The 27,928-nt window shown below is 32.9% G+C and overlaps 3 protein-coding genes across 5 annotated transcripts; 1 reads left to right on the top strand and 2 right to left on the bottom strand.

The window, feature by feature from the left end:
• Window positions 1–1,787: 1,787 nt before the first annotated feature.
• Window positions 1,788–3,573, bottom strand: LOC111500303 (probable aspartyl protease At4g16563). Its single transcript, XM_023152037.1, has one exon. The coding sequence runs from the start codon at window positions 3,386–3,388 to the stop codon at window positions 1,946–1,948; it is 1,443 nt and encodes a 480-aa protein (XP_023007805.1). The 5' UTR covers window positions 3,389–3,573; the 3' UTR covers window positions 1,788–1,945.
• Window positions 3,574–8,948: 5,375 nt separating this feature from the next.
• On the bottom strand, window positions 8,949–17,044 carry LOC111500286 (chaperone protein dnaJ 13-like). Of its 3 annotated transcripts, none has more exons than XM_023152009.1 (14): window positions 16,756–17,042; window positions 15,878–16,164; window positions 15,366–15,563; window positions 15,126–15,240; window positions 14,865–14,951; window positions 14,473–14,561; window positions 13,812–13,896; window positions 13,416–13,469; window positions 13,077–13,157; window positions 12,659–12,736; window positions 11,971–12,210; window positions 11,408–11,515; window positions 11,185–11,305; window positions 8,949–9,179 (listed from the first exon to the last, which is right to left on the bottom strand). In XM_023152009.1, the coding sequence occupies exons 1-13, from the start codon at window positions 16,900–16,902 to the stop codon at window positions 11,249–11,251; spliced, it is 1,626 nt and encodes a 541-aa protein (XP_023007777.1). In that variant the 5' UTR covers window positions 16,903–17,042; the 3' UTR covers window positions 8,949–9,179; window positions 11,185–11,248. The 3 variants fall into 3 exon arrangements, with proteins under 3 accessions (XP_023007777.1, XP_023007776.1, XP_023007778.1); XM_023152008.1 differs by having other exon boundaries at window positions 8,949–9,184; window positions 16,756–17,041; XM_023152010.1 differs by lacking the exons at window positions 8,949–9,179; window positions 11,185–11,305 and having other exon boundaries at window positions 11,484–11,816; window positions 16,756–17,044.
• Window positions 17,045–20,758: 3,714 nt separating this feature from the next.
• LOC111500305 (putative glucuronosyltransferase PGSIP8) lies at window positions 20,759–27,542 on the top strand. The gene is made up of 5 exons (XM_023152039.1): window positions 20,759–21,496; window positions 24,870–25,128; window positions 25,705–25,906; window positions 26,019–26,166; window positions 26,836–27,542. The coding sequence occupies exons 1-5, from the start codon at window positions 21,219–21,221 to the stop codon at window positions 27,377–27,379; spliced, it is 1,431 nt and encodes a 476-aa protein (XP_023007807.1). The 5' UTR covers window positions 20,759–21,218; the 3' UTR covers window positions 27,380–27,542.
• Window positions 27,543–27,928: the final 386 nt, after the last annotated feature.

Here is a 27,928-nt window from a genome sequence, read left to right as displayed (position 1 = left end):
AGGTAAAATAAATTAAAAATAATAATGAATAAATAATTAAAAAATAAATGTAGCACTTTGATGGTAATGATATGGCCACGTCAATAGAGAAGATGTCATGCATGCATTGGTTTTTCAGTCAATTTGAAAGTATGTCAAATCAACGTCCCATGTCACATCTTAACAACGCGTATATTATTATTATTATCTTATTATTAAAAAATTAACAAAAATATTTATAAGCTTTGTAAAAAAAAAAATATATATATATATATATATAATATGCAATGAACTAAATCAATACAACATACACAAATTTGATAGATTACCTAACTAGAAGGTTAAGCTCAAATCTGTTTCAATATTAGCATTTAATACAACATTACATGTGCAGTCGGGCGCTTTCAAATTTAATCTTATTTAAATTAATTTTAAAAATTAAAACGTGCTTAAATAATTAATTTGTTGGTCAAAGAAAATAATGTTGTAACTATCATGGAACTTGCATAGAGTAATTATATTTAATTTCGTAGATACGAGGGTATTGCTATTTTTATTTATTTTAATATTTCATATTTATACTGTTTTAGGCCTTTTCTAAAACATGTAAGTCTATGACATTGTTTTATGAAGTCGTTTGTTTCTGTATAAAAAGTTACATCATGCATATAGTCATTATTCTAGATTAGTTGAAAACTAGAGTCGTTACAAAATAATGAAATCTATACGTTGATATGGTATTTATTAGATAAGTTCGATGAACCCGATTTGACGTCTCTCATCTTGAGTCGAAACGAAAGTAAAAAAACCCTAGGTGAATGATTTTCATACCACGAGTCAATAAAAGCAGACCTTGTATTGGTGGAGAGGAAGTTGTAGGCTTCTTAGGTTGTACTTTATATTACCAAAAGGTAGGTTGAGGTCTCGTGTTGGGTGTCGATCGAACCCGAGTTTAATACACCTTGAGTCTAAGTTACTTTAACCATATATGTTTTTTTATTTAGCTTTTATACTTTATTAAACATTTAATACATTTTTATTTATTTTATTTTTGTTAAATGGTGAAATAAGTATTGGGTAATATGAAAATAGATGGAGGAGGGTAAAATCTTGGAAGATGTGTGGTCCCCACGTGAAAAAAAAAATGGTGGGCCCACAAAAAACGCCAAGACAAATGGGCCTATTTGGATACTGTTTGCGCTTCAATACGTCTCCTCCAGATTCGTGCCGAGTCGTGTACAGCTGTATCCCAACAACTCGCTCTCCGAGTTGACCCGGTTCCTCACATTTTCTTTTTCTTTTTATTTTAATTACAGTTTTTATATAAAATTATATTGGTAATGGAAATTATGTCCTAAATAATTTGTTTGAAATTAATATATTTTTTAAAAGAAGAATATAAAATTATTTCAAATTAGAGGATTAAATTGAAAATTTTGAAAGCAAGAAAAAAAAATAGAAATAATTTAAATGTTTTGGAAATAAAAATGGAAATTTTGAAAATTTACAAACTAAAATGATTTTTAAAAGAAACATTTAAGAGCAAATAGATTTAGATAATTTTATTATTTCTATGGTTTTGAGTTTTTATTTTTTATAATGAAGTTTACAAATAATTTTAATTTATGAATTTATACAATTCTTATTTTCTTTTATTTCTGAATATTCTTAATTTATTACTTATATTCTTAACTTAATACAACCAATCACTTCATTCCTTGCTTCGTAATGGATAAAAATTAAGGAAAAAGTATATTTTTTTGAAAAAAATAAATATTTTAAACACATTCATATACAAATTTTGACTGGAAATAATAGTGAAGCAAGTAGGATTTTACAAAAAGGCCCCCATCAAGCCTGAAAATACCTTATTTACCCTTCCCCCAAAGAGTTGACTGTTAATGGAAATCCAAAGTCAAAGCATTAATAGTCAACCTCCAGTCCTCGGCCGGGCCCACAATTCAATTTAACTGCGGTTCAAGCTGTCCCAAAGGGTTGAACACTGCCGCCGGGCGAACCCGACCCGATTGTTTTCCAAATCATATGCCACCTCAAAACCCTGTTGTTGGTAGTTCCCAAGCGTGGCACCGGGCCCACCTGCCAGTTCAGCCTCATCCCCACCGTTCATCAGCATTAAACACCCGACTTTTATCTTTCTCCCCACCCCATCTCCGCCGTCCAAGAACTCATAGAAATAATTTTTTCTAGGAAGCATCACACTGGATTTTTCCCCAACGAAGTGTAACACGACACGTGGCACTTCCACTGATTTCTCGTAGTAATAGCAAGGGCTCAATCCGGTGTTTTCTTCAATCTGACTCGCCCGGCTCGCAACTCGCCCGGTCCGGTTCTCAAACTGGGCCACCACCGAGTTATACAAACCTGCTGGCAACATAGTAAAAGTAGTACCGGAATCCACCACAACGCCGCCGCTGCCACCCTCATCCACCTTTTTCAAAAACTCCGGCGCCGGAATCATCACCGACCCAACTGAAATTCCGGCCAACCCAACCGAGTAAAAATAAGGATGCTTTGGATTCTCAAGCATGGAAGTGTAAATAAACTCCGTCTCGCTGCCGTAGTACCGGCCGAGAATCAGCGGACTCGGGCGGCGAACTCGGTCCGCCGCAAACGAGTGAGAAACCAAACAATAAGAAAACCGGTTCCCGAGTTGGGGAGAGAAAGTGGCGAGTTGAATCGGCATCGACAACAACCCTCGGCCGAATCCGGCGACACCGATTGGCTCACCTAACGCTGAGTGGGCACACCCAAAAGTAAAATTCCGAACATTGATCGCCGGTGACGGTGCCGGCGCCGGCAAACTGAGGCTATCTCTATAAAGCCGACCAATTAAACTCCCATCGCCATAAGCATAATAAAACGGCGGACAAGAAAAAGAAGAGCACTCAGAAACTTCAATGGATTCAAGTGGACATCGGGAAATTGCACAGAGGTGGGAGGCGGAGAGGGAGCCACCGTGGGCGGCGGAGCATGCGGCGGCGCTGCAGGAAACTGATTTTTGATTTGAGATTTTGGGCAAAGGGGATTGAATTTTGGGTTTGCCTTCACAGAGAATACATTCAAATGGGGAACAGGGGAACCAAACAAGGTCGCTTCCAGTGTCCATATAGAGGGAAATCTTTTGAGACTCGGAACCGAGGTTGAAGGAGAGAGTATAATCGCCGCCGGGGGAGAGGGGCAGAGAGAGGTGGCTGCGGTGGTGGGTACGGCGGCGGTGGTGGAAGCGGGCGGAAGAGCGTGCGGCGGTGGATTTGAGGAGGTTGTGGGTGTTGTTGAAATCGGATGAGGATGATAAGGAATTAGAGAGAGGTAAGAGCAGAATCTGTGAGGAGAAAACAGGGGAAGGAAGGAGAAAACAGAGGAGGAAGAGGAAAACAGGGGAAGCCATTGAAGGAGTGTTTTAGAGAGAGAAACAAGGATTTGAATTGAAATTGAAGTGAAATTAGAGAGAGAAAGTTGGGAATTTAAAGAAATTGGGGATTGAGGAAGAAGAAGAAGAAGAAGAAGAAGAAGGTTCTGGTTTGAAGGGGAAGATGGGTTTTTGTATGGGTTTCAGGAATGGCAGCCATTAGAACTAAGGATTCTCTTCTCTTTTTTATATATAATTATATTACAAATTAAGTTTTAATTCTATTTAATAAGCTTAATACAATCCTAAGCTCTACTTAATTAATTTCAATAAATGTACTTAGCGGTGTTCATATAGAATCTGATCATCCTGAAATTAGAGTTTAAAAATATTTGACGTCCATCATTGATGGTAGTGATTCATTGTGACTTATAAATGTTTTAATATTCCAGATTTTAGTTATTAATGTAATATATATTATATAAGGGTAATTTTCTTTTTAAAATAATTAAAAAAAAACAATTAGACTAAAATATGGATTTAAGTTTAAAATGAATGCTTAAGATATAAACCATTTTAAATAGTTAAAACTAAATAATTAAAAGGATATTTTCAATTGATTTTCTAAAATAAAATTAAATAATTATAAATCATGTAAATTTCATCATCTAAAAGTCATTAATTTATATTTTTTTTACTTATAAAATTCTCAACATTTAGGTAATATAAATTGATTTTATTACTTTAAAAAAACCTACAAAAATATAGAGAAGAATTAATAAAAATGGAAAATTACCTAAAAAAAAAGTAAATTTTAAAAAATAATTTATTTATAAAAATAAAAAAATTTAATTATAAACTAACATGAATCCATCTCAATCACCATATCTTACTAAACGGCCCAAACCCACCACCACTAGCAAATATTGTTAGTTTTGGCCGAGTACCGTCATCAGTCTCACGGTTTAAAACGTGTTTGTTAGGGAGAGATTTCTATACCATTATAAGAAATGTTTTGTTCTCCTTTTCAATTGATGTTAGATCTCACACTCTACCTCTTTAGGAGCCTAGCGTCTTCACTGGCACACTGTTCATTATCTGGCTTTGATACCATTTGTAACAAATAATTCCTTACAAGTGTGTAGAAATCTCTCCTTAATAGACGCATTTTAAAATCATGAGGTTGCGACGATACGTAATAGGGCAAAGCAAACAATATATGCTAGCGGTAGATTTGGGCCGTTACATATTTTAGGTCAGATGTCCGAGTCCTCACGTTATTATATTATATATTGCACAAAGAAAAGGTAAGGATTGGGTTTGAAAAGAGGGGTTCTTTTTTAAACCCTAAGCTATCTTGTGAACTAAATGGGCTTTCCCTAGATGAGATTTGCCATTAAATTTCCAGCTGTTTGCTTTCATTCTCTTTTTTATATAACAAACAATTAAAAATTAAAATTAAAAAAATAATTTTTTTTAATATTAAAAAAAAATAAATCAAATTTGAGTATTGAACAATAAATGAATGAGCAAATGGAATCATTTCAAACCTTTTGTAACCAAGGGTAAAGTTTCCTAATGCCCTACAGTAATTTTTTTCCCCTTTACCATTTTTACTTCTTCCCTAAGTAAAAAATCTACTTTACCCATGGTTAATGTTTTCTTTAGGGTACGTTTCAATTTTGTCCCGAGACTTTGTAATGTATAATTTGAACTTTTAAACTTTAAATTTATTCCAAAAGTAATTTTTCCAGCTTTTTTTTTTAATCGAAAATTGACACGGTAACATCATTTATATAAGATTAAGATCATTTTTCGGGGTTTATTTTAACTCTACAGATATTGTTGTGATGTTATTTACAATATCGTTCACGTAGCCAATATTTATACAAAAACTATTAAGACGATATATATGAATGATATTTGTGACATCCCACATGTGTTTAGGCTGTTACAGATAATGTATATGATATCAAGTTAATGGTATTATTTTAATCTAAAAAGTTAACGAGTTAAGATATATTACAAGTTTTGGATAAGAATCTACAATGCCAATGCACTAGACCGCTCTTATTTCATCAGGGTAACTAATGAGATTAGGAAGAGAGGCCATGTAGTCGATATAAATTTCGTAACATTTTTATTTCAACGATGAGATTAGGAAGATATAAACGATGAAGTTAACTCAACATTGAAGTAGTCTCGTGTAACATGGTCAAAGTTCAAATCTGTCACGGCTTGGAAGTTATGATACGTTCAGAATCTATTGATGAGAAAAGGCTTGAAAAAGATCAATTTATATCATTAAAATTCAAATATGTTTTTGTCCTATGCCACTCTCGAACAGCTAGAATTCTAACATTGTTTCAAGACCCATAACTTTAGTGGATTCCCTTAACCAAGTTACGATGGGAATCGTTCTCATATTTTAAGAATATTGTTACCAAAACGCCATTAAACTTTTTCTTACTCAAAAAAAAAAAAAAAAAAAACATCATTATAATTATTAAATATAATTAAATTCAATATTGAGAGACTCTGTATCAATTTAATTATTAAAAATGTTACGAGGAATAAATAAGATTCTATTGAGAGACTCTGTATCAATTCAATTTATTTATTAAAAATGAATTATCGAACCAATTCAATATTTATTTGAAAAGGACGGGTGGGTTTTTTTTTAAAAAAAAAAAATTATAGAATCTTATTTTGTCTTTAAATTAAAATGGGTTCCAAAAAAAAAAAAAAATTATATATATTATATAAAATGAGAAATGGGTATTTAAAAATAAGGAGAAAAATCCAAAAATGTATTTGTGTAAAGGAATGGTCCATTTATACCCACCATTCCATTATTGTTTAAATAAGAAATTCCCTTTTCATTAATTTTGATTCAATTCAAAAAAATAAAAATAAGAAATTTTCAATTTTGATTTTTATAAATTGTTATAATCGAGAGGGGTGGAATTCCTCACAAAGTAATCACGTTCTAAACATGAGTCTGACCGAACCCTAATTTTGGTTGTCAAATACAATAAGGATGAGAATAAGTTTGAACCTCTTAGTACGATGGTTGAGTGGTTGAAACGCTCGGAGATAAAACTCCTGTTAAGTTTAAACAAGTGAAATCCGAAGTGTTTTCGGTGGAAGTCTTCCTTGTCCCCGTCCCCATCTCCGCCACCTATTTCATTCTTTGTCCTCTATTTATATTAAGCGGGATAGAACGGGGAATATAATCTCATCTCCAACTCCATTTATCTAACAAAAAATAAACGTTACACATTCCTTTCCACATTCTACGTTTAAGCGGGAAATTCCCACAAATAAAATGGATATCTTTTTAGTTGGTTTTTCATCCGATTGAACCGTAATTTTTATTACGAGACTTTTGTTAAATGAAATATTAAAATTATATTAAAATGTAAGTTTCAAAATTGTATAAATATAATGTCCCAACATACAAGACATCACTATTATCACTCCTTTAAAATAGAAGAACAACCGACAAATTCAATTATCTTTTTTGAATTTGAACTAATTAATTTAAAAAAAAAAAAAAAAACTTATTATTATTATCCAATTCTTTTCCTTCCACCAACCATATATCATTATCTTTTGTCTTTTTCCTTTATATATATATATGTATATATATATAATATACACACGTCATTAAATTTTTTAATTTATCTGTGTCAAAATATTTTTCAGCAAATTTTTTTTGATGCTATCTAAAATTAATTTATTTGATATAAATTTTAAATTTTATGTCTAAATTTTTAAAAAATTTAAGAACTAAAAATGTATTTTAATGAAAAAAATTAGTGAGTGATAAAAATAAATATAAAAAACACCTACATTTTGTCAAAATTTAGTGCAACTTATTTCTAGTTTGAATTAGATATGAAATATGTAATCAGTTAAATTTGAATAATATAATATTATATTTTATTATCAAGATTTAGTTAGTTTATATTTCGTATAAATGAGTCGATTGTGAATATTAAGATTGAACGTTCTATTCCAATTCTATTTCTTATTATTAAATTTGTATTTTTATAATATTTTAATATTTATTCACACTTTTCATTATAAATATTTCATTTGCCTCAACATTGAAGAATATTAAAATATTAAATTTATATTAAAAAATAATAAAAAAAGCTTTTTTATATAGGCTGACGTGGCAAAATTGGGCCCATTGGCTAGTGTGGGCCCTTGTGAAAGCGGGGCGACCGACCGCTACCAAACACAAAAGAAAGCTCCGACCCGCCGACCTAATTTCGAATTTTGCGAATAATTTAAATAAAAAACAAAATTGAATTATATTATATTATTGTCCCCAACAACTAAAGCAAATTAGCGTGGTTCCCTTGCATTACTTTTAATTTTATTTCAATTTAAAATATAAAACCTATGTTGGAGTGACCAAACCTTATAATAAATGTGTGGACACCTCTCCATATTATATGCGTTTTAAAACTGTGAGGCTGACGGTTATATGTAACGAGCTAAAGCAGACAATATCTGTTAGTTGTGAGCTTGAGTTATTGCATACAAAAAATTAATAGTTATTACATATATCAATAAGATGCATTTTTATTTTTTAATATATATTAATTTACTTTAAAATATAAATATGGTTGAAAACAAACCTTATTTATAGTAATTATAATAAAAAATATTTTATTTTGTCCATAAATCCGTAATATTATCCGTTTTGATTTTTAACTTTGAAAATATCCAAAATTATAACGTATTCTTATTCTGAAAGTAGTAGAGAAATATGTGATAAATTTTATATACGAGGCAGCTAAGTTAGGTTAAGTAAGACGATTTTTAAATAAGTAGCTATTAGGTAGCAAAATAACAACTATAATTAAAAGGGTTTTTAATTTAAAGTTTTAAGTATTAAAATATAAATAAGAAATAAATTTGGTTGGAGACAAAAATGAATATTTTAAATACAAATAATAAATAAATTTGGTTTTCCTTTTCCCTACCTAGAAGAATGAAGAAAAATAGTTTTGTTTTTTCTGGGGGGTATTTTTGTCTTTTTCCCCACCACTAAGCCTACGTCATTTTCTTGCATTGTAACGGCCAGCTAATTTTATGAATAATTCTAAGAACATTTTGGGACCGTTAAATGTTTTGGTTTGTATCAATTAAAATTTCAAACTAATAATTCTAATTTCTGTTAATAAATAAGTCTCATATATAAAATTTCTTTAAATGAAAAAAATTAATGTAAATTAGAGAAAAATGGCAGTAGTAATTTTTTTTTTCATTAAATTTCTATTTAAAAAAAAAAAAAAAAAACAATTATGGTTAAGTTGTTGGGGCTTCGGGGAAAATAATAATTTAATAAATTTTAATCTTCGTTATTACTAAAATAAATAAATAAATAAAAATAATAATTAATATTATGATTAATCAACCTTCGACCTATTCATACACAAATATGATAGCTCTGTACTTTTACCTGTTTAACAATGTCTGTCGTGATTTTTGTATTTTTGTTGAGTTCGTCACCTAAATTCAAAGACAAAACAGACGAGTATAATATGAAAGCTTTCAAAGCGGTTCAATGGCCAAGTTAAAAGACTTCAAAGCTTTCAAAGTAGTTGCTGCATTGTTCTTGAAGAGATCATCAAGATCAAGAAGCATTTTCTTTTCAGAAGGCAGAGCAATTTACAAGGCTAATGGAATACAATTTAAAAGCCCAAGAACAATAAGAGCATGTGAATACTGAAGATAGAAGCAGCCCATCACACACATTCATAAGCTTTATCTCATCCTCAATTGTCACGATGTTGATGCTTCTCACTTCAATCTGTGCTGAAAATGATAAATTTTCATGGGGTACTTGGTCCTTTCATTCCAATAACAATTTTAAACTAAAAAACATTATACAGTTTTACACTTCTCATATTTTCTTCATTCCAATCACCAAAAAAACAGGTTAACAAAAGTTTTAAAACAAAAGTAATGAGATTTGATTGATGAATGCATGGAATCGATCTCAATCGATCCAAAACTTCAATTAGAAAACTCCGGAGCTAACATAAGATACAGCTTTTCGGTTCCCACTATGCAAGAGTTTGTACCATTCGCAAGAAGTTGCATGCCTAAAAATCAACCCACCTTTTTTTTTTATCTACGAAATAACATTACCAGCTTGTAGTCTCTAGCAAATGGTGATATGAAATGAAATAATGTGTCTTAATCATGCTACAAAGATTTCATGGTGGATGACAAGATCCATATATGTTGTTTAGATCTAAAGAGATTTTATTGAATTTTATTTAAGTTTTAGAAAATTGTCTTTAAGATTATAAGTAAGATTTAGATAGTGGTCAGTATTGACGGCCATGAAAGTTACAACCTCTTTCAAGATTATAAATAGTCATTCGTGCTATTGCTTTAGTACGAATATTTTGGATATTAGAATGAAGTTTGCATAGTATGCTTCTTAAGTCATGAGTTTGTTCCTTTATATTTCTTGTGTTTAGATTTGCATGTTAGAGTCATTCGAGTAGTCTTGATCAAGCTATTTTGTGGAGTGATTCGAATCACGAGTTTAGAAACAAGTTAACTTTATTCTTAATCTTGATCAACAAGGTAATCTGTTCCAAAACTTTTCCTTAAGTTGATTCTTATCGTTTTTTGGGTTCTTGGATAATTAGATCTAAAGGTCTTGTTCTTCAACAAATTTGTTAGATTAAATCCCAAGAATTTCATAACAAAAAGATCTCAAACTTAACTAACTCAAGTCAAATGAAATATTTATTGAAACGAAACAGGAACATCTTCATTCAGGATAACATGAGAAATCTTGGATGCTCTCTGTCAGAAAGAAATCAACTTAAGAACCTTACACACTGATAATCAAGAATATCAAATGGAGGTTTCCTGAAGATGATCTATCCAATAAACCAAGTCACCCTATTCTAGATGAACAAGAATTCCATGGTAGTTCTAGCAAATTTGCTAGGAATTATAAGTACTGATCCCTTACAGATTTTGTGTTTCTTTTACGTATTAAAGCAGTTCAATTGCTATATTGCACCGAAACAAAGTCCTCATAGTGATAGACAAAATAGCAATTAGCAACCAAGCCAAGCTGATTATGTTACACGAGAACACTTTGAAATGCCAAACCAATATAAATATGGATTCTTAATCCATTCTTATAATTATCCTAATTGGATTCAGTCGAAGGATCAGCCGTAAGTTAAAAGAGATATTTGTGTAATCCGTGAGTTAGTATCCAAGTTGATAATGAATGATATCTATTCCTTAGCTTGAGAGGGAGTGTCGAAGATATTTGTATAATCCCATTAAATAAGGGAAATACTTAACCTCCCTAATTCATCTTGGTGTATTTATTTAGATTTAGTTATCTAGTATCACGGGATTATTATATAGATTTACTATTACCTAGTATCTAGGGTAGTTAGATTATTTAGATTATCCCGTGGTTAAGAATTAGTTACCTTTCTCTCTTATAAAAGGGCTATGTTATTCTCTAGAAAAATAAGTAATAAAAAAACAGAGTCTAATTTAGACTTGCAACAGATCATCACAAAATAATAATAATTATCCTAATTGAAGCCTTTTTCTTGTAGCTGTAGTATAGGTTTTTCATTTGATTTCCCTTTTTGTTGGACTTTCCTTTCGAAAGTCCATTTTGTATTTGCCTGTTTCTTAGTGAAAAAGCTTGGATTTAGCATTTCATATATGTACTTTGAAATCTTTAAACTACAAAATTATTGGGAAAAAAAAAAAAATGAATGTGACCATTTTACGGGGTAATTATATTAATCAAGAAGAATTACCTCAAGCGGATGGAGTATGAAAATTTGCTGGAGGTAACCAGGGAGCGAAATCCTATTGTTGACATTAGATTTGCTGCGATGGCCTTGGTATTAGCAACTCCTCATAATCATCCACAACCACCTACGTAGAAAAGCTTTGTATTAGTAGCAACCTTAAAACAACTAAAATAACAAAACCTACAGGAACGTTAGTTTGAGAGCTCATGTTGGTGGGTATGGCTACCTCAAATGTCTTGCCACCATAGGTATACTCAACATACAACTGTTTTGGTTCTCCAGGGCTCGGATCGCAAAATCCCATGATTCCCGACTTCTTTACCCCTTCATGGAGCTGCACCAAATAGATAGAGTAACTTAATGAAATAGGGAGTTCTATGTGTATCTATGCACGTATGTCAGTGTATTTGAGCTACTAGTGAGCACCTTGCTAAAGCCAATGTGTTAATCCCTCGAAAGGAAGTTTAAAAGCTACTTACCCCTTCCACCATTCAGTCACGACATAATATATAGTACTCACTGACATTTAAGTTTTCAGGCAGTTGGTCTGTAATTCAACTTAAATCACATCAGCCTTAGGGCGCGATCAAGAAGTTGAAGTTGTTATGGGTCTGTTGCATGGGAACGGCTTCATTCTAGCACGACCGCATGGTTTCTTATTATCACCGGGAATCTCATAATAAATTAATAGTCTAATGCTAATGCACAAGTGACTATTATTTTCCAGATGACACCAGTATTATTTGTAGCCAGAAAAACACAGGATATAAATAAGTCATAAGAAAATACCTTTAGCTGCCCAGAATCATTAACCAAGAAGTTTAGCGGCAAAGTCACATCTATAATTCTTAGAGACGACTCATCATTTGGTTCCATTAATTCATCCCTTTTCTTCAATTCCTTCTGATTTCCATAAATTGCTTTAGTAATAACAAGTCCACCAATTGCAGATTGCCTGTTTCTTTTCCTATTGGCTACATTTTGCAGTAGCTGTTGAGCTTTCTCAGCAGCAGCTCTTGCTTCTCGCACCTACATTCAGAAATAACATATGTTAAACCCACAACAATTCTAGCAGCTAAAAATTAAAATACAGAAGTCGCCAATAAAAAGTTTTAATTACTAGAGATAGAAGGCAGTCCCAAAAGGCCTATGTGATTCAGAGGAAAGAAGGGGGGAGGGAATACTATACACATTGGGGCAAAGCTGCCGAAAAGGATCTAGAAAATCAGAAATCAACATTTCAACGTCAAAGAAGCAAGCCTATCAACATCTTCAATTACACTCATCTTAAAGCAAATAATGGTAATAATAACGATAATAGTAAATTTATATTTTTACATAAGCAATTCAACTTTTTCACTTAAAGTACAGAGAAAAATATATATCAATTTACGAAAGCTTACAGAGGAAAAACCAAAAGCAGATTGTACAGGCTACATGATCCAAAAGCTTCATAAATTGTACGAGAAATCAATACCTGGGCAGAAGTTTTTTGCATGTTCTCTAACGCCTTTTGTTTTTCCCTTCTCTGGTAATAAGGTTTTACCAAAAATTTCTGCAATCAAAGCACAAAAGATTTAAAAAGCTAAGAGCCACGTCAAAGGACTATTTCTTTGTAGAAAAGGGAGGTAATCAACTACAATGGTCTTCACCTCCACTTCTTAATACAAATCGCAAGAGATGAAGGAAACATTTTAGTTAGTCAGGGAACTAATAGAAAAAACTAAAGCCTACAAGCAATCTAATAGTAACAACGTGTTTATATAACTATTGTTCAACATTTTTAATCGCGCGCCTAATTTTGCTCTTTTTCCTAATTCCAACAAGGCACAAATGACAAACCAATCCATTAATAGATAATTAAGAGGTCGATCAAACATTCAATAGTAAAAAACCTTGAGCAAAAAGTAAGCCGAAGTGGGAAAAATGAATGCTCCGGCTGCAAACACAGGGTTCAAATGCCTGGAAATCAGAATCTGCATGAAAAAGAAAATAATGGAAATCAGAATTATTAATTGTAATGGAAATGACGAAATGAAGAAATTGTTTAATATTGTTATGGAAATCAGAATCTGCATGAAAAAATCAACACCACAGCTAAACAAATTAGTGGAGAAGTTTTGTTACTTGTACCACGATGTTGTTAAAGAAAATGGATAAATAAAGTTGGAACACAGACTCAAGCCTCAAGCATCTAGAGACCAAAAGAAGAGAAAAATGGAGATCAAACTTACTGGAATGATCAATTTTTGACCTCCACGATGCAATTCAAACTTCCAAAAGATACCCTGGCAAGGAAATATAAGATGAGAACACAAACATACAATGAAGCAAGCAAAATAAAAAACAGGAATCAATTATTCAAGTTGAGAAACATGTTTCCAGTTTACGGATACCAGATCAGGGAATAAATCTTCAAAGAAATAATAATAATAATAATAATAATAAACGCTGAGCATTCACAAATTATTCGAAGTCCAATCTGTCATCCAGAAGGTTAAATAATTCTTCAATGCAATCTGTCATCCAGAAGGTTAAATAATTCTTCAATGCTTAATGGCAAATAGGTATGCAAGCTCAAAGATCAGTGCACAACAGTCAATTTATTTTTCCACATATGAAAGGTTTACCTGAATCCCAATTGAATACAACATCCGAACAGTACTGCATTTGGATAATTTCCTCCCGCCACCAAGTTCAAGCTCAAGCATGGTGCTGCAATATTAACATCTAAAGTCAGCAAAATAAAATTGCCAAGAGGCACTCCCAAGCTAAAGGCCAATGTGGAGCATTAACACAAGTATTTCTTATTGGGGCACTATCCCATATCACACATCCCATAAACAAAATAAAGAGAAAAAAAATGAGCGAACGATTACGGAGCTACAAAACAATTCCAATGGCATAAATCAACACGGGGAGTAATGACAAAAATCTACACAGAGGAAAGACCATCTTGAAATTATGCATTTAAATGAGCCCAAAAAAGAAAGAAGAATCTCTTTAAGAGTTCTAGAGTTACCGAGAAAAGTTCCTCAATTCTTTCCTATCAAATTTTCTAACGACTAACTAAATAGCATTTTCCATAAAATTTCAGTTCTCCTGTTAAAGATGTGCCTAAAATACTTATTTCGTGTGTTCCTTAATCAACAATGGAAAACGCCAAGATAAATTAAACTTGGCATATTGTAACAAATACTACATTATTAACAACTTAAAGGGAAAGAAGACAGACAACATCAGGAAAGATGTAACATTGGACAAATTGACCACAATTCTCAGAGCAACTACCTTCCAACTCTCCCAGCAATTCGGCCATGAGACTTTACAGAGAAGCGGTGAGTATAATGGGCAGATGCCCCAAAAGAACTTGTGCTAAACTGCAAGCACAACACATGAATAATGATAAGGAAAAACGGCAGTCAAAGAGACATGAGTTGTGAAATCTTAAAGGAAAAAAAATATACTACTGACAGATCAAATGAATTTAGCAACTTGTACGAGGCCATGATCAAAACCAAGGAAGATTTGACAGACTCAGAGAATCACAAACGTTAGTATGCCAATGTTGTGATGTCTATATCCTTATGACATCTGATAATCTTATGTCCAGATTCTAAGTTCCAATGCCATAAATATTTTCATTGAGAATAACTAATGATCTGCCGCAGAAAGTGAAATACCTTCACCTCTCCGGCAACAGACCTTTTCTCTTCTTTCTTCTGCCATCCAACTGCAACAGATGACTCTGGGCCTAAAGTAAGTTGTATCTAGAAAAGGGAAGGTAGTAATCAGGAAGCAATGCAAGCAGCAGATTCACTGATAAGAAACTTAAAGTCTAGATGATAAGTTAATTTAATGTCTTCAGGTACCATTTGTGCACATATTAACAATCTGCTAACAAGAATATAGAACATAATTTGATTAGAGGAAAAACAGCATACATTTCCGTTTGCTGTTTCAGAAAGTTGACGAGTCCAAGAATTGGACAGATTCAATGATCCATCTTCCAATGACAATGAAATACCCATTGTTGCCGTTGAGTGCGATGTAAGATGACTAAACAAATAAGAAGAGAAGGAGAGAGAGAGAGAGAGAGAGAGAGAGAGAGAGGGGTAGGTGTGGGGTTAGAGCAAGTAAATTTTCCTAAAGTCATCAAAGATTCAGGAGAACCAATATCTCACCGAGATGCTTGCACCCCAATAAGTGATCTTAAACCAGCTGAAGCCATAAATTCCACGGAAGAAACTGAAGAAAATTGATGATGAAACAATGCAGAAGCAGCCCCGCCACCGACATTCCCAGTAACTGCCAAATTTCCTCCTATTCCAACGGTATTATTTTTTGAAATTTGAGACTGAACTTCACTTGTAATGGCCATTCTAAGATTTTGGTACAAAAATAAATGAGTAGCTGGATAACTTAATAACAATAAGACTAGACAAACTTCATTAATATATAGATTTATTAATATACACTGGATAACTGAATAGAAATAAGGTCTCGTATCTTGTTCAAACAAAAAAACATCACTAACCAATGTTCGAATCAGAAACCTCAAGATTGTTAGTACCAGCAATATAGATTCTATTTAAATTTATGAAATTCAAAAAGAACATAGAGGTGAAACGGCTATTTCTACTACTTTGCTTAAATTGAAGTGCCGGAGGGGGAGAGAATTGAAAGATTTCATTACCCTCTCATGATGCCATCGCCCACCAAAAAATGTGGCAAAGACATATTGGCCAGTATGGTACCAGAAGGTCTGAAATGTGCTGAAATTTTTTCTTCTTCCTTCCTTTTCCGCAACCTTTCAAGCTCTTCCTTTATCTCATCCGCTCTATTCAGCTTTGGACCTAGTTCCAAACCAGAAGTCAATCCTTCCATGCCATAGATGTCATATATCTGTCTTTTATTCTCATCGGTTAAGATTTCGTATGCTTCGCAGATTCGTTGAAAGTTCTCTGTAGCAATATCTTTCATCTGAAGAAACAATGTAGCTACAGAATTAAAACTAGAAAATAGATACTCACAATTAAAATATGTTTCCGCCGTTTATTTCTTCTTCTAAAGATTCTGAAAAAACATGAACAGAATTTATATAGTGATTGAACACAATTCCTAGGGAATTCCATGTTGAAATTAAGCACATTACCTGTTTGCAATTTAAATATACAAAATTGTTCACTAATTTACTGATCAAATAGCTATGCTACCTTAAGGGTTCCCAGTAAAGGTGGTACAATCTACAAATGTGCATTACACAGTAGAAATATTTTACAAAAATCGAGATGGCTCAACCCACTCAAGAATTGAAATAAGCATATCAAAAAGCCACAAACAATGCCACTCAGTTAAATCAAACACATTACACCTTACCATTGATCACAAAAAAAGTCAAAAAAGCGCCCAGTCAACTATCCCTGATCGCAAATAACTTCAACAGAAGTGCAAATAACACAAAAACATCACTACGACAAACAAAACTAAGAAGCTGGAGAAAACAAAATTGTAATACGAATAACGAAGAATCGGTTAACGATCAGAGAATTGTGAGTATGAAATGTAAAATACATGAGGAGATTGATATTTATCAGGATGATAGACTTGAGCCCATTGGCGGTAAGCTTTTCGGATTTCTTCGTCGGAAGCTTCGGGTGAAATGTGAAGCAGAGCGTACAAATCCTTATTGGGAGGCCCAGCTTCTTCTTCTTCCTCCATTTTTTAGGGTTTTGGAGCAACGGCCAGAGGTTTAGCAGAGAGCAACTATGGAAGAACTGTGTGTTTGCTCTGTGGGTATTAGGGGCTTTTGCTGAGCCGGGGGCGGAGGTGCTGTGAGGTTGGCAAGGTTACCGGCTCGTGTTTTTAATATTACCGCCACTTCTTTGGATATCATTTTCAATTAAATTTTAGGTTAAATTACAAAATTCTTTTAGTTTTATTTTATTTTAATTTTAATTTTGTTGGTTTCACTTTGATCTCGGTAATTTAGGCTTACTCCAATTTTTCATCATGTTTTTTTTTTTTTTTTTTATTATTATTAATGTTAAACCGTGGACGAGTCAAAGATTTATACCCAGTAACAGCTTAATTCTATCGTTAATAGATATTGTCTATTTAGTCTGTTATATATCATCATCAGTCTCATGGTTTTAAAACATGTCTACTCGGGAGAGATTTCTACACTTTTATTTAAGAAATGTTTTGTTTTGCTTTCGAGATCTCACAATTCATCCCTTTTGAGAGTCCAACATCCTTGCTGGCACACCGCTCGGTGTTCGACTCTAATACTAATTGTAACAATTCAACCTAGTTGCTAGTAGATATTGTTCACTTTGACCCATTATGTATTATCGTCAGTCTCATGGTTTAACAATGCGTCTATTAAGGACGCTAATAAAAAATACTTTGTTCCTCTTTCGGGATCTCACAATACATATTTAGATAAAACTGGAGTGGTTCGGCTCGTCAATCAGTTGTTCATGCTCGAATAGACCACTTACATGAGTGCTTAATGAAGTCAAGTGTTTATAGTGACCAGTAACGTTCCGTTAAGCTCCACTTACCGTTAAAATCACTCCATAAGCTCTAGTTGAGTGCTTCAAGACTCTTTTGACCCAATAAAGAGTTCAAATAGATCCCGATAAAGTTCCAGGTCGATGTAAAAGCATGTGGGATCATATTGTTCAAAGCTAAAGGTAACAAGATGAAATGTGACGTTGCAGGACCTTGTGAATTTATAATTTTTTCGATACAAGTTTATAAATTTAACATAAAAAAGGGACAAAAACAATAAAACACACCCATGATTCTTATCTAATTTGTTTCTATTTAGACCTTATATTTTTTAAATATTACAATTTTACTCTTAAATTTTGAGTTTAACTTTCATTTGATCTCTATATTTAAAAACGTTATATTTCTGTAATAGTCCAAACCCACCGCTAGTAGATAATGTTCACTTTGACCCGTTACGTATCGTCATCAATCTCACGATTTTAAAGTGCGTATGCTAGGGAAAGGTTTTCACCCGCTTATAAAAAATGTTTTGTTCCCCTCTATAACTAATGCGGGATCTCACAATCCACCCCCTTGGAGCTCAGCGTCCTCGTTGGCACACGCTTGGTATCTGGCTTTAATACCATTTGTAACAGCCTAAGCCCACCGTTATAAGATATTGTCTGCTTTGTTATGTTACGTATCATCGTTCGCCTCATAGTTTTAAAATATGTCTACTAGGGAGAGGTTCCATATCTTTATAAAGAATGTTTAGTTCCCCTCTCCAACTAAGATGAGATCTCACACTTCACCCCCTTGGGGCCAGCTTCCTTGTTGACACACCGCTTGGTGTCTAGCTTTATACCATTTGTAACAACCAAGACCACCGCTAGCAGATATTGTTTGTTTTGACCTATTATGTATAGTCATCAGTCTCATAGTTAAAACGCATATTCTAAGGAGAGGTTTCCACACCCTTCCAAGAAATGTTTTATTCCCTTCTCCAACGAGCACGAGATCTCATCATTTCTATTTTATGAGTTTGACTTCATGGTTTTAATTATTTTTTGTTTATATTTGGTATTTTGTGTTAACTTTCCGTTAATTTAAAATAATTATGATAGTAAATTTTTTTAATTAATTTTAATAATTATGAAAAATTAGTAAATAATTTAATAGACATTAATTATAACTATACCCTCTAGTTTTCATTATTTTTCCCTAAGACGAATACAAAATAATAAATTATTTATGATGGAAGTCGTAATTAATGAAAATAATTATANATATATATATATATATATATATATATATATATATATATATATATATATATAGCCATAGTCATAAAGAAAATACCAAAAATAAATAATCATTCCATAAAATTCCTAAAATTAAATTAGCAAAAAAATAATAATAATAATAATAAATAAATAATTCCTAAAATTCCAGTATAAATTTAAATTTAAAAAAATATATTTTTATTTATGAAATTCAAGTATAAATTTAAATGTTTCAAATAAATAAAAAACATGAGAAAATTAACATGATTTTCAAAAAATCATAAACCTCTAGTAGTGAATCGACCAGATTGATAGGTCCATACTTGTATTTCCATTGTTGATTTAGGGTCGCTCCTCTTGTGTTTATGATTTCACGAGACATTGTGTCAAGATAAACCTTTGTAACAACTCAAACTCACTGTTAGTAGATATTGTTCGCTTTCACCCAATATATATCGTCGTCAACCTCACGATTTTAAAATGCATCTATAAGAGGTTTTCACACTCTTATCAGGAATGTTTCGTTCCCCTCTCTAACTAATGTGGAATCTCACAACCTTGTAGTGGCAGCTTCCAATTGACTCGCACATACTATAATTGGGACCTATAGAAACTAAGTAATTGTATACCCATACTTATTAAGCCGAAGAATATGACCTTTATGTTCTAATATATATCTTATGAAGGCCCACGGTTTACTATGACAACGACTATAACCTAAAATTGATGAAAATAATTATAGTCTCATATATATGAAAGTGATTATGGCCCATGACATGAGAAAGCGACTATAGCCCATGACTTATGAAAGTGACTATAGCATATGATTTAAGAATGTGACCATGAACGAACTGAGTATTTTTATATTTATTCGTGTTACTGTTCAGTTTTTAAGTGATATATGAACGAAGGTGTGCTATAGAGCGAGGTTGTAATACCCAGATTCTTATATAAAGAAAAGGTATAATGGTCGCTAGCCAGAGTACCGGAGAAATGAGAAACGTGGGTGAATGTTTAAAATGAGTGATTTTCAACCATTTTCTAAAGATTTAAGAGTTGATTTAAGAGCGGATTCAAAGGAAGGAGGGCCAAAATCGAAGGTCGGGAGAAGGAAAACCCCCTCATCGATGTACAAAACGAGCTCGATTCATTGCCCAACGTTGAGCGGTCTTACCTTGGGATTTTAGGGATTTTGTTCGTAGGAGTAACCTCTACAACATTCCTTTAGGTGCCAAGAACATAGACGAGGAAGGAGATCGAGCATGAGTTTTCAAGGTTTGGTTTGAGTTTTTCTACATAAACTTCAAACTTTAATATCTTCATCGAACCTTAATGAAATTTCATGATTCCAAGGGCTATAGATTTGTGACGGAGAGCTCTCCAACTTTCGTGAAGGAATCACAGCAAAAAAAATGTGTTTTTTCTACAACTTTGATCGACTATATCTTCCTCATTTCTTGATAAAAGTTCATGAAATTTGTCCGATTTATATTCGTGGATTATAGTTTTACAAGTTTGGCAACATGAAACGAGCAACCAAATACCTAAACCAAAAAGGAAAAAAAATGGCACCAATGAAACCGTCCAAATCCTATTTAAAAAAAAATATGCGAAGAAAATAATCATACGAGCAACCTCTTAGAAATTAATTAAGAATAAGATATACCGTAAAAAAAAAATTAATTTCTGAACTAAGAATTATTATTATTATTATTATATTATTATAATAATAATAATAATATGTAATAAAATTTAATTTAACATAAACCGAATTCAGGTAGAATGCCACTAGAAGGTGGCAAGAAGCGTTATAAGGAGGAGTGGTGACGGCTTTATTGATAAACCGGGGGGGAATAATCCAATGTGGAAGATCCAACTGGGACCGGTCAATCTTAGAGGTATTTAAGATGGACGGCCTAGATTCAAAGCTACAGAGAATAAATAAACGCGTCCATGGTTTTTATAACGCCACATTTCCTCGCTGTCTCTAACCTCGCCCTTTCCTCTTCCCGCTCGAACAATAAAAAGCAAACGGAAAGTCTCCCTCGCCGTCGCCGCAAGTTCATCCTCTGATTCCGAGGTTTCTGTATCTAAACGGGGAACGAGCTTCCGTGAGATTTCGAAACAGCGTCGTCTTTCGTGGAGAAAATGGGAAAATCCAGATGTGAGAGAGAAGCAGAGGATCGACTTCTTGACTGATCGATCGATGCTGAGATTGAGGTGAAGTGATTGAAAGATTTGGAGAACCGGAGTGCGATGAGATTCGACGGAGTTTTGAGGATTTCGGCGGTGTTGGTGGTGGTGCTAGCAGCGGTGATGGTTGAAGAATCGAGTGCGGAGTATACGAAGATGAAAACGAAGACGATGAAGCACAGAAACGCTTATGCAACGATGATGTACATGGGAACGCCGAGGGACTACGAGTTCTATGTAGCGACGAGAGTGTTGATTAGATCGCTTGCGAAGCTTAACGTCGAAGCCGATCTCGTCGTCATTGCTTCTCGCGATGTGCCCGACCGTTGGGTGCGTGCTCTGTAAGATTCCGTATCTCTTTCTTTCTCTCTCTCCTCTATTGTTTTGTATTTTCATTTCATTTTTTTCCTATTTTTGCGCGATTTTCGGTTTCTCCATATGCTCTTCTTTGCTTGCTCTGTTTACTGAAACTGACATCGTTAGCAATAATTTTCCATCGGATTTGGTTCCCGGCGGGTCCGGCAGAGCGTAGGTCTGGTAGAATTAGGAAGTAGGGCCAGATTGTGGTGTTCCTTTTCAACCTTGTCCGTTGGATTGAAACAGTAATCGTTAAACAAACGGTGTGAATGGTGGAAAGTTATTTTAACTTTCGTAGTCCGTGTAGCACCCGAACATTTCTCCTGTCATCTCCGGCGCCGGTCGACTTCGATCGCGGCCGACGGATGGTGGCCGGCCGATTTGTTTTCTTTCCGTCTTTAGCCTAGAATACAAATACAAGACTCCTCTAGATTTGAAATTCATGGTTTTAATATTAACCTTTACCTTCCAGAAAAATTTTTAAATTAAATTTTATGAGTTTTTAGCTTATATAGATAGAAAACTATCCCTTCCAAATTTGATCAACCTACTTGGATCAAATTCGGAGTAATTTCGAATTTGAAAATCAATTGAAAATTGTGTAAAAAAATGGATCCATTATTTAGTTTGATAAAAATTTTAATTTAATTTTATAGGTATTTATGAGAAAAATCAACCATTCTTTAATATCAATATTGTTGCCTTGCCTTCCAATTGATAAATACACCGTCAGTAAGGATGATTTTTAATGGTCGATGTTCCTACGGTCAGGTCTTTTCTTTAAAAGGTTGTCGTAATGGGGGTTCGGGCAGTGGGGGAAATGATATGGCCTACGTATAGGGAGGTGACACGTGGTTCATGAAAAATTGATCATGCATTGGTGATTACGATTTTTATGTTTATTTTTTTTTTTTGTCTGATTTTGGACGGATCGATAGAGCTGAAGGGACTAAAAAAAGTACCTGAGCGAGTTTATCCAATTGTCCGTCTTGAAATTATTAGTGCTGGGTTTAACAGATAAGCCTTGGTGTGCCCCCTTCCTCTTTTCTTTCTCCCTCCGTAACCCAATTTTCAAGAGCCAGACACCACCACACAAATAAAGTGAATTTTATATCTAATAAACATTTTTTTGGTAGGAATTTAAAGGCTTTTGAAAATTAATTAATATGTAGATATAAATTTTAATTTTATGTATCAGTTAAAAAAATTTAAAAACTCAATTTATAAAATTTTTAAACTTACATTTTTTTTATAAGTTTGTCTTCTTAACAGTTTTTCTTCTTAGACTAATACTACTTTCCACAATAATATAATATTACCTTCTTCTTTAAACTTGATCTGGTTTTGTTTTGGGTTTAACCAAAAAATAAAATTTTATGTTTTTTTTTTTTTAAGTTTTAAAAATTATAATTGATTTTAATAATACTTTCGAGAGTTATATAAACAAAGAATGCTAATTTGTTTAGTTTACGCGTCAATAGACGAAAGTTCTCAACTTTTCTTCAACCTTTCATGATACCAAATAGTGAGTCATGCTTTTTAAATTATTGAAAATTTGATGTTTTCTCAAGCTATTTAGTTATTTGTTTGTCGATTAGTGGTTTAAAATCAAGATTAGATCATTAGTTGGAATATTGGATAAAACAGCAGTTCGGTCCAATTTATGATTAGATCATTGTCCTTTTAGCTTATGCTTTTAATCTTCTTTAATTTTTTTTCCATTGATTAGTTCATAAATATCTTCGTTTATGTTAGAATTTGTCATTTGAGTTCCAACCACCTTCTTAAAGAAAAAATGTACTTCTTTGGAGTTGGTATCAAAAGAGAGTGAGTCGATTTGGATTCCTATTAAGTAAAGGATCATTATAATGTGATGGATGTTCATATGACTGGATAATCCAATCAATTTGGACTACCCATTCAAATTATAAATGTTTGGTTAGGTTAGATCTTTTTTCGGTTTAGGTGGGGTTGAATTTTTGGAAAATACAAAATTTAGTTTTATTTGTGAGTCTACATTTCTTTTGGTAGGGTCAACTCGACCAACTTGAAAATCAAGTTATAATTCAACTTAATCTTACTCTATTAAAAAAAATTAAGAATATTTAACTTTTATAATAAATTTTAGTGATGGACGGTCACCTCTAGATATTTTGTATTTAAATTTTATGAAAATTTAATTATTAATATAAAGGCACGTATAGAATTATTTTAAATAATTAAAAAATAATTTGACACATTGGTTTTTTATGATTTTGTATCTCCCAAATAAATGTTTGATTCCTTCCAAAAACAAAAACAATTTCTTAATTTGGTTAGCTTTTAGTTTGAGTTTGGATTTTGAAATCATCCGTAGAAGATATAACAAGGAAACTCATCATTATTTGTAGATAGTATTTTTAAATTTACTTTAAAAAAAAACTACAAACCAAATTATTATCAAATAAAATCAAGGTGCTACATAATTTGTGAAGCAAGATAATTTTCTTTTTATTTATTTTTTGCATTTTCTCTCTCCATATATATTTTTTCAAATAATATTTTTTTAAAGTAATCCCCAGTTGTTTGTTTTTTTATTGAGAAATCCCCTTTGTTGATCAGTTGACTTGATTACAATAATCTGTCACTTTTTATTTCTTTCTGCAACTTACGTTTGAATAATCATAATGGTTTGATTCCAAGTATTTTGTTATTTTAATCATATTAATAACTAATTAACAAATTGTTATTATATTATTTCACTCCATGCTAGAGAGACTGATGATTATCGGAGGTGGAAAAGATCAGGTAGGAAAGGAAGAGGTTTATGGGGTTGTTTATCAGAATTTGGAACAATGACTTTCTGAAACATTTGGGCCAACAACCCTTTTGTCTTTCTTTTTCTTTGTCTCTCTTTGTCTTGTTATTATTAATTTTTTCAAATAATGATTTGTTTGGTCAATGTCAAGAAATGGTTTGAAAGGAACAAGTTGTCTTTGTTTCTTTTTCCTAATGTTCAGTGTTTGCCAACCCTTTTGTTCTTTTGTTTGACATTTTCGACCAAGGAAATTTGTGGGAAAATTATTAAATGAAAGCTAAATTAAAATCAGTTAAGTATCTAATGAAGGGAATAATCCCTAGACTTTACTGTATTGATGTATATTTTTCTAATTAGCTTTAATATGAAGATATTAGTTAGATTGATTGATGAGCCATGTTTTCATCAACTGTAATTTCGTTATGTTTAAGTATTTGAATTCATCTAAGTTTTTAGCGTGTTAGTTAGAAGACTTTTTTCATGATTAAATAGAGAAGGTTTTCTATGACTTGATTTTGAGTGTTTTGTTGGTTGAATTATAATTAAAGTTGCTAGTGCAGGAAGGAAGAAGATGGAGCAAAGGTGGTGAGTGTGGACAACGTAAACAACCCATATAGGAACCAATCTAATTTTGACCAGAGGTTCAAGTTAACATTGAACAAACTATATGCATGGAGTTTGGTGGACTATGATAGAGTGGTGATGCTGGATTCTGACAATCTCTTCCTTCAGAAAACCGACGAGCTCTTCCAATGTGGTCAGTTTTGTGCCGTCTTCATCAACCCTTGCATTTTCCACACCGGCCTTTTTGTTCTCCAGGTAAATCCCAATCATTATGGAGATCTATACGTTAGAGATGGTTGCTAGGAGTCTCATATTGGTTATTTAAGGGGATGATCATGAGTTTATAAGTAAAGAATATATTCCCATTCGTATGAGGCTTTTTGGAGAAACCAAAAGTAAAGTCATGAAAACTTATGTTTAAAGTAGACAATATCATACCATTTTTAAGAATCGTGGTTGTATCAGAGTTATGCCTTTAATTTAGTCTTGTCAATAGAACCCTCAAATGTCGAATAAAGAAGTTGTGATCCTTGAAGGTGTAGTTAAAAATATGATGTGTTTTGTTTGAGGGCTCTAAAAGAAGGAGTCGAGTCTCGATTAATGGGAGGTTGTTCAAGGGCTCCATAGTCCTCGGGAGAGGCTCTATGGTGTACTTTGTTTGAGGGAGGATTGTTGAGAATTGTTGGGAGGGAGTCACACATTTGCTAATTGGTATTGTTCAAAGTGAACAATATCATATCATTGTGGAAAGTCATGGTTTGTAATACAATATCGTATAGAATAAATATTTTGTTGTAATGAGATATTTGAATGTTTAATAATGGATGGCAGCCATCAAAGAGGGTATTTGATGACATGATAAATGAGGTGAGAGTGGGGAGAGAGAACCCAGATGGTGCAGATCAAGGCTTCATTGGCAGCTACTTCCCTGATTTGCTCAACCAGCCCATGTTCTATCCTCCCTCTAACGGCTCCATTCTTGATGGCAACTTTAGGCTCCCCTTGGGCTATCAAATGGATGCTACTTATTATTGTAAGTCCTTGCTTCCTTGTTTTTTTTTTTCCCTACTGTAGCCAAAGACCAAATTTGAAACAAAATCTTAGTGTTGGTTGGCAATATTCATTAAACGATCAATGCAATACAGATTTAAGATTGCGATGGAGCATCCCGTGTGGCCCAAACAGCGTAATAACATTTCCCGGGGCCCCATGGTTGAAGCCATGGTATTGGTGGTCGTGGCCCGTCTTACCTCTTGGCCTCCAATGGCATGAACAACGTCGTCGCACTCTTGGGTAATCAAATTCTCTCCCTTTTCACCTAAACTTTTAAAGGTTATACTTTGTTTTATTTATTTTTTTTTCATTTTGGTTTATGTGTTTTCGATTGTTATTATTATTTAATTAATTTTGATAATAAAAAATAACTATAAAATATTAAATTCAAAATTATTCTAAATTAGACTAAATTTAAGATTTACTATAATTTTGAGAATTAATGACTTAAATTAAAAGGGGAAGTAGTTAGACTAAAATGATATTTAACTTTTTAATTAACATGTTTTAATAAATTAACATATATTATAATTATTTAAATAGAATTTGGATTAAATTTTTGTACACATAAAAATAAAGCCAAAAAAGCTTTAGGTTTTCCATCACTTTTTAATCTAAATATTTTAAAAATAGTTTTTGGTCTCTAAAGTTTTATGAAATTATTAATTTAATCTTTAAATTTTAGTTTAATATATTTCTATTTTATTACAATTTAATTCTAACCTTTATAATTTTGTAAAATTTTGTTATGTAATTTCCAATTTATAATAATTTAAAATATTTGTGCTAAAGATTGAATTATTACATATTATTTATATTAAAAACTAATTTATTATATGCCAATTTTGATATTTCTCCGAACAAAATTATTACAAATTTGCGAAACCTAATTGACTAAAATACTCACAGGTACGGAGGGGAGTTGCCGGTGGTTTTCATCCAGATTCTGCTCTACCTAGGGATTCTCGCCATGATCCGTCTCGCTCGCCCTAATCTCACCAAGCTCTCCCACCGCCGATCGGAAAAACCCGCCGCCTCCTTCCAATACGCCCTCAAGCTCGCCGCCTTCTGGTCCATCCTCGCCGCCTACGCCATTCCATTCCTCATCATTCCCACCACCATCCACCCGCTCCTTGGATGGGGCCTCTTCTTGCTAGGCTCCTACACCTTCTCCTTCCTCGCCGCTACCGTCTTCCTTCTCCCCATCCTCTCCGTCCTCGTCCCGTCCCTCGGAATCTTCGGCGTCCTTCTCGTCATGGCCTTTCCCTGGTATCCCGACGGCGTGGTCAGAGGACTCTGCATTTTCGTATACGCCTTCTGCGCGGCGCCGGTAGTCTGGACGGCGGCGGTGAGGATGGCAGCGGCAATCCGGTCTTCGATTGACAGAGATGCTTTCTTTGCGGTGAAATCGGGTGAGTCTTTGTCGCCTTCTAGGTTTAATAAATGGTGTTGATGATTGGGATTTGGAACGGACAGTTCTTTTTTCCTTCTGGGGAATAGAATTGAAAATGGAAAAGGCTTGGTTTAGTGTAAGAAAATAGTGTTTATACTCATTTTTATACGTGGAAAGGGATTATATATATATATATATACACACAGTTTTCACTTTCTTGTGATTTTTATGGAATTTGGTGAATAAATTCTAAATAAAATCATATTTATAAAATTTATTAAACTTGAAAAATTGTTCAAATATTCTTTGAAATATGTTTGATTTGAATTTAGAAATCTATTTCACTCGTGATTGAACTTTACAAATCATTCAAATTTTAATTTTGTGTCAAATTGTGTTTAAAAATTTTAAATTAATTAGCATGATACCTATTTGAATGTTATATTCTATTGATAGACTAAAAACAAAATTGAATGTTTAAATTGAATGTTTATGTAACTAACTTTAAAAAATTTCGAATATGAATTTATTAACACTAGATAGAACGATAGTTTAGGAGCCTATTAAACACTTTTGAAAGTTTATAGACTAAATTGATATAAATATTGA

The sequence above is a fragment of the Cucurbita maxima genome, unplaced genomic scaffold (genome assembly GCF_002738345.1).
Source record: "Cucurbita maxima cultivar Rimu unplaced genomic scaffold, Cmax_1.0 Cma_Scf00028, whole genome shotgun sequence".
Classification (NCBI taxonomy): domain Eukaryota; kingdom Viridiplantae; phylum Streptophyta; class Magnoliopsida; order Cucurbitales; family Cucurbitaceae; genus Cucurbita; species Cucurbita maxima.
Note: the sequence above shows the minus strand (reverse complement) of the source record. Positions and strands in the feature narration are given on the sequence as shown.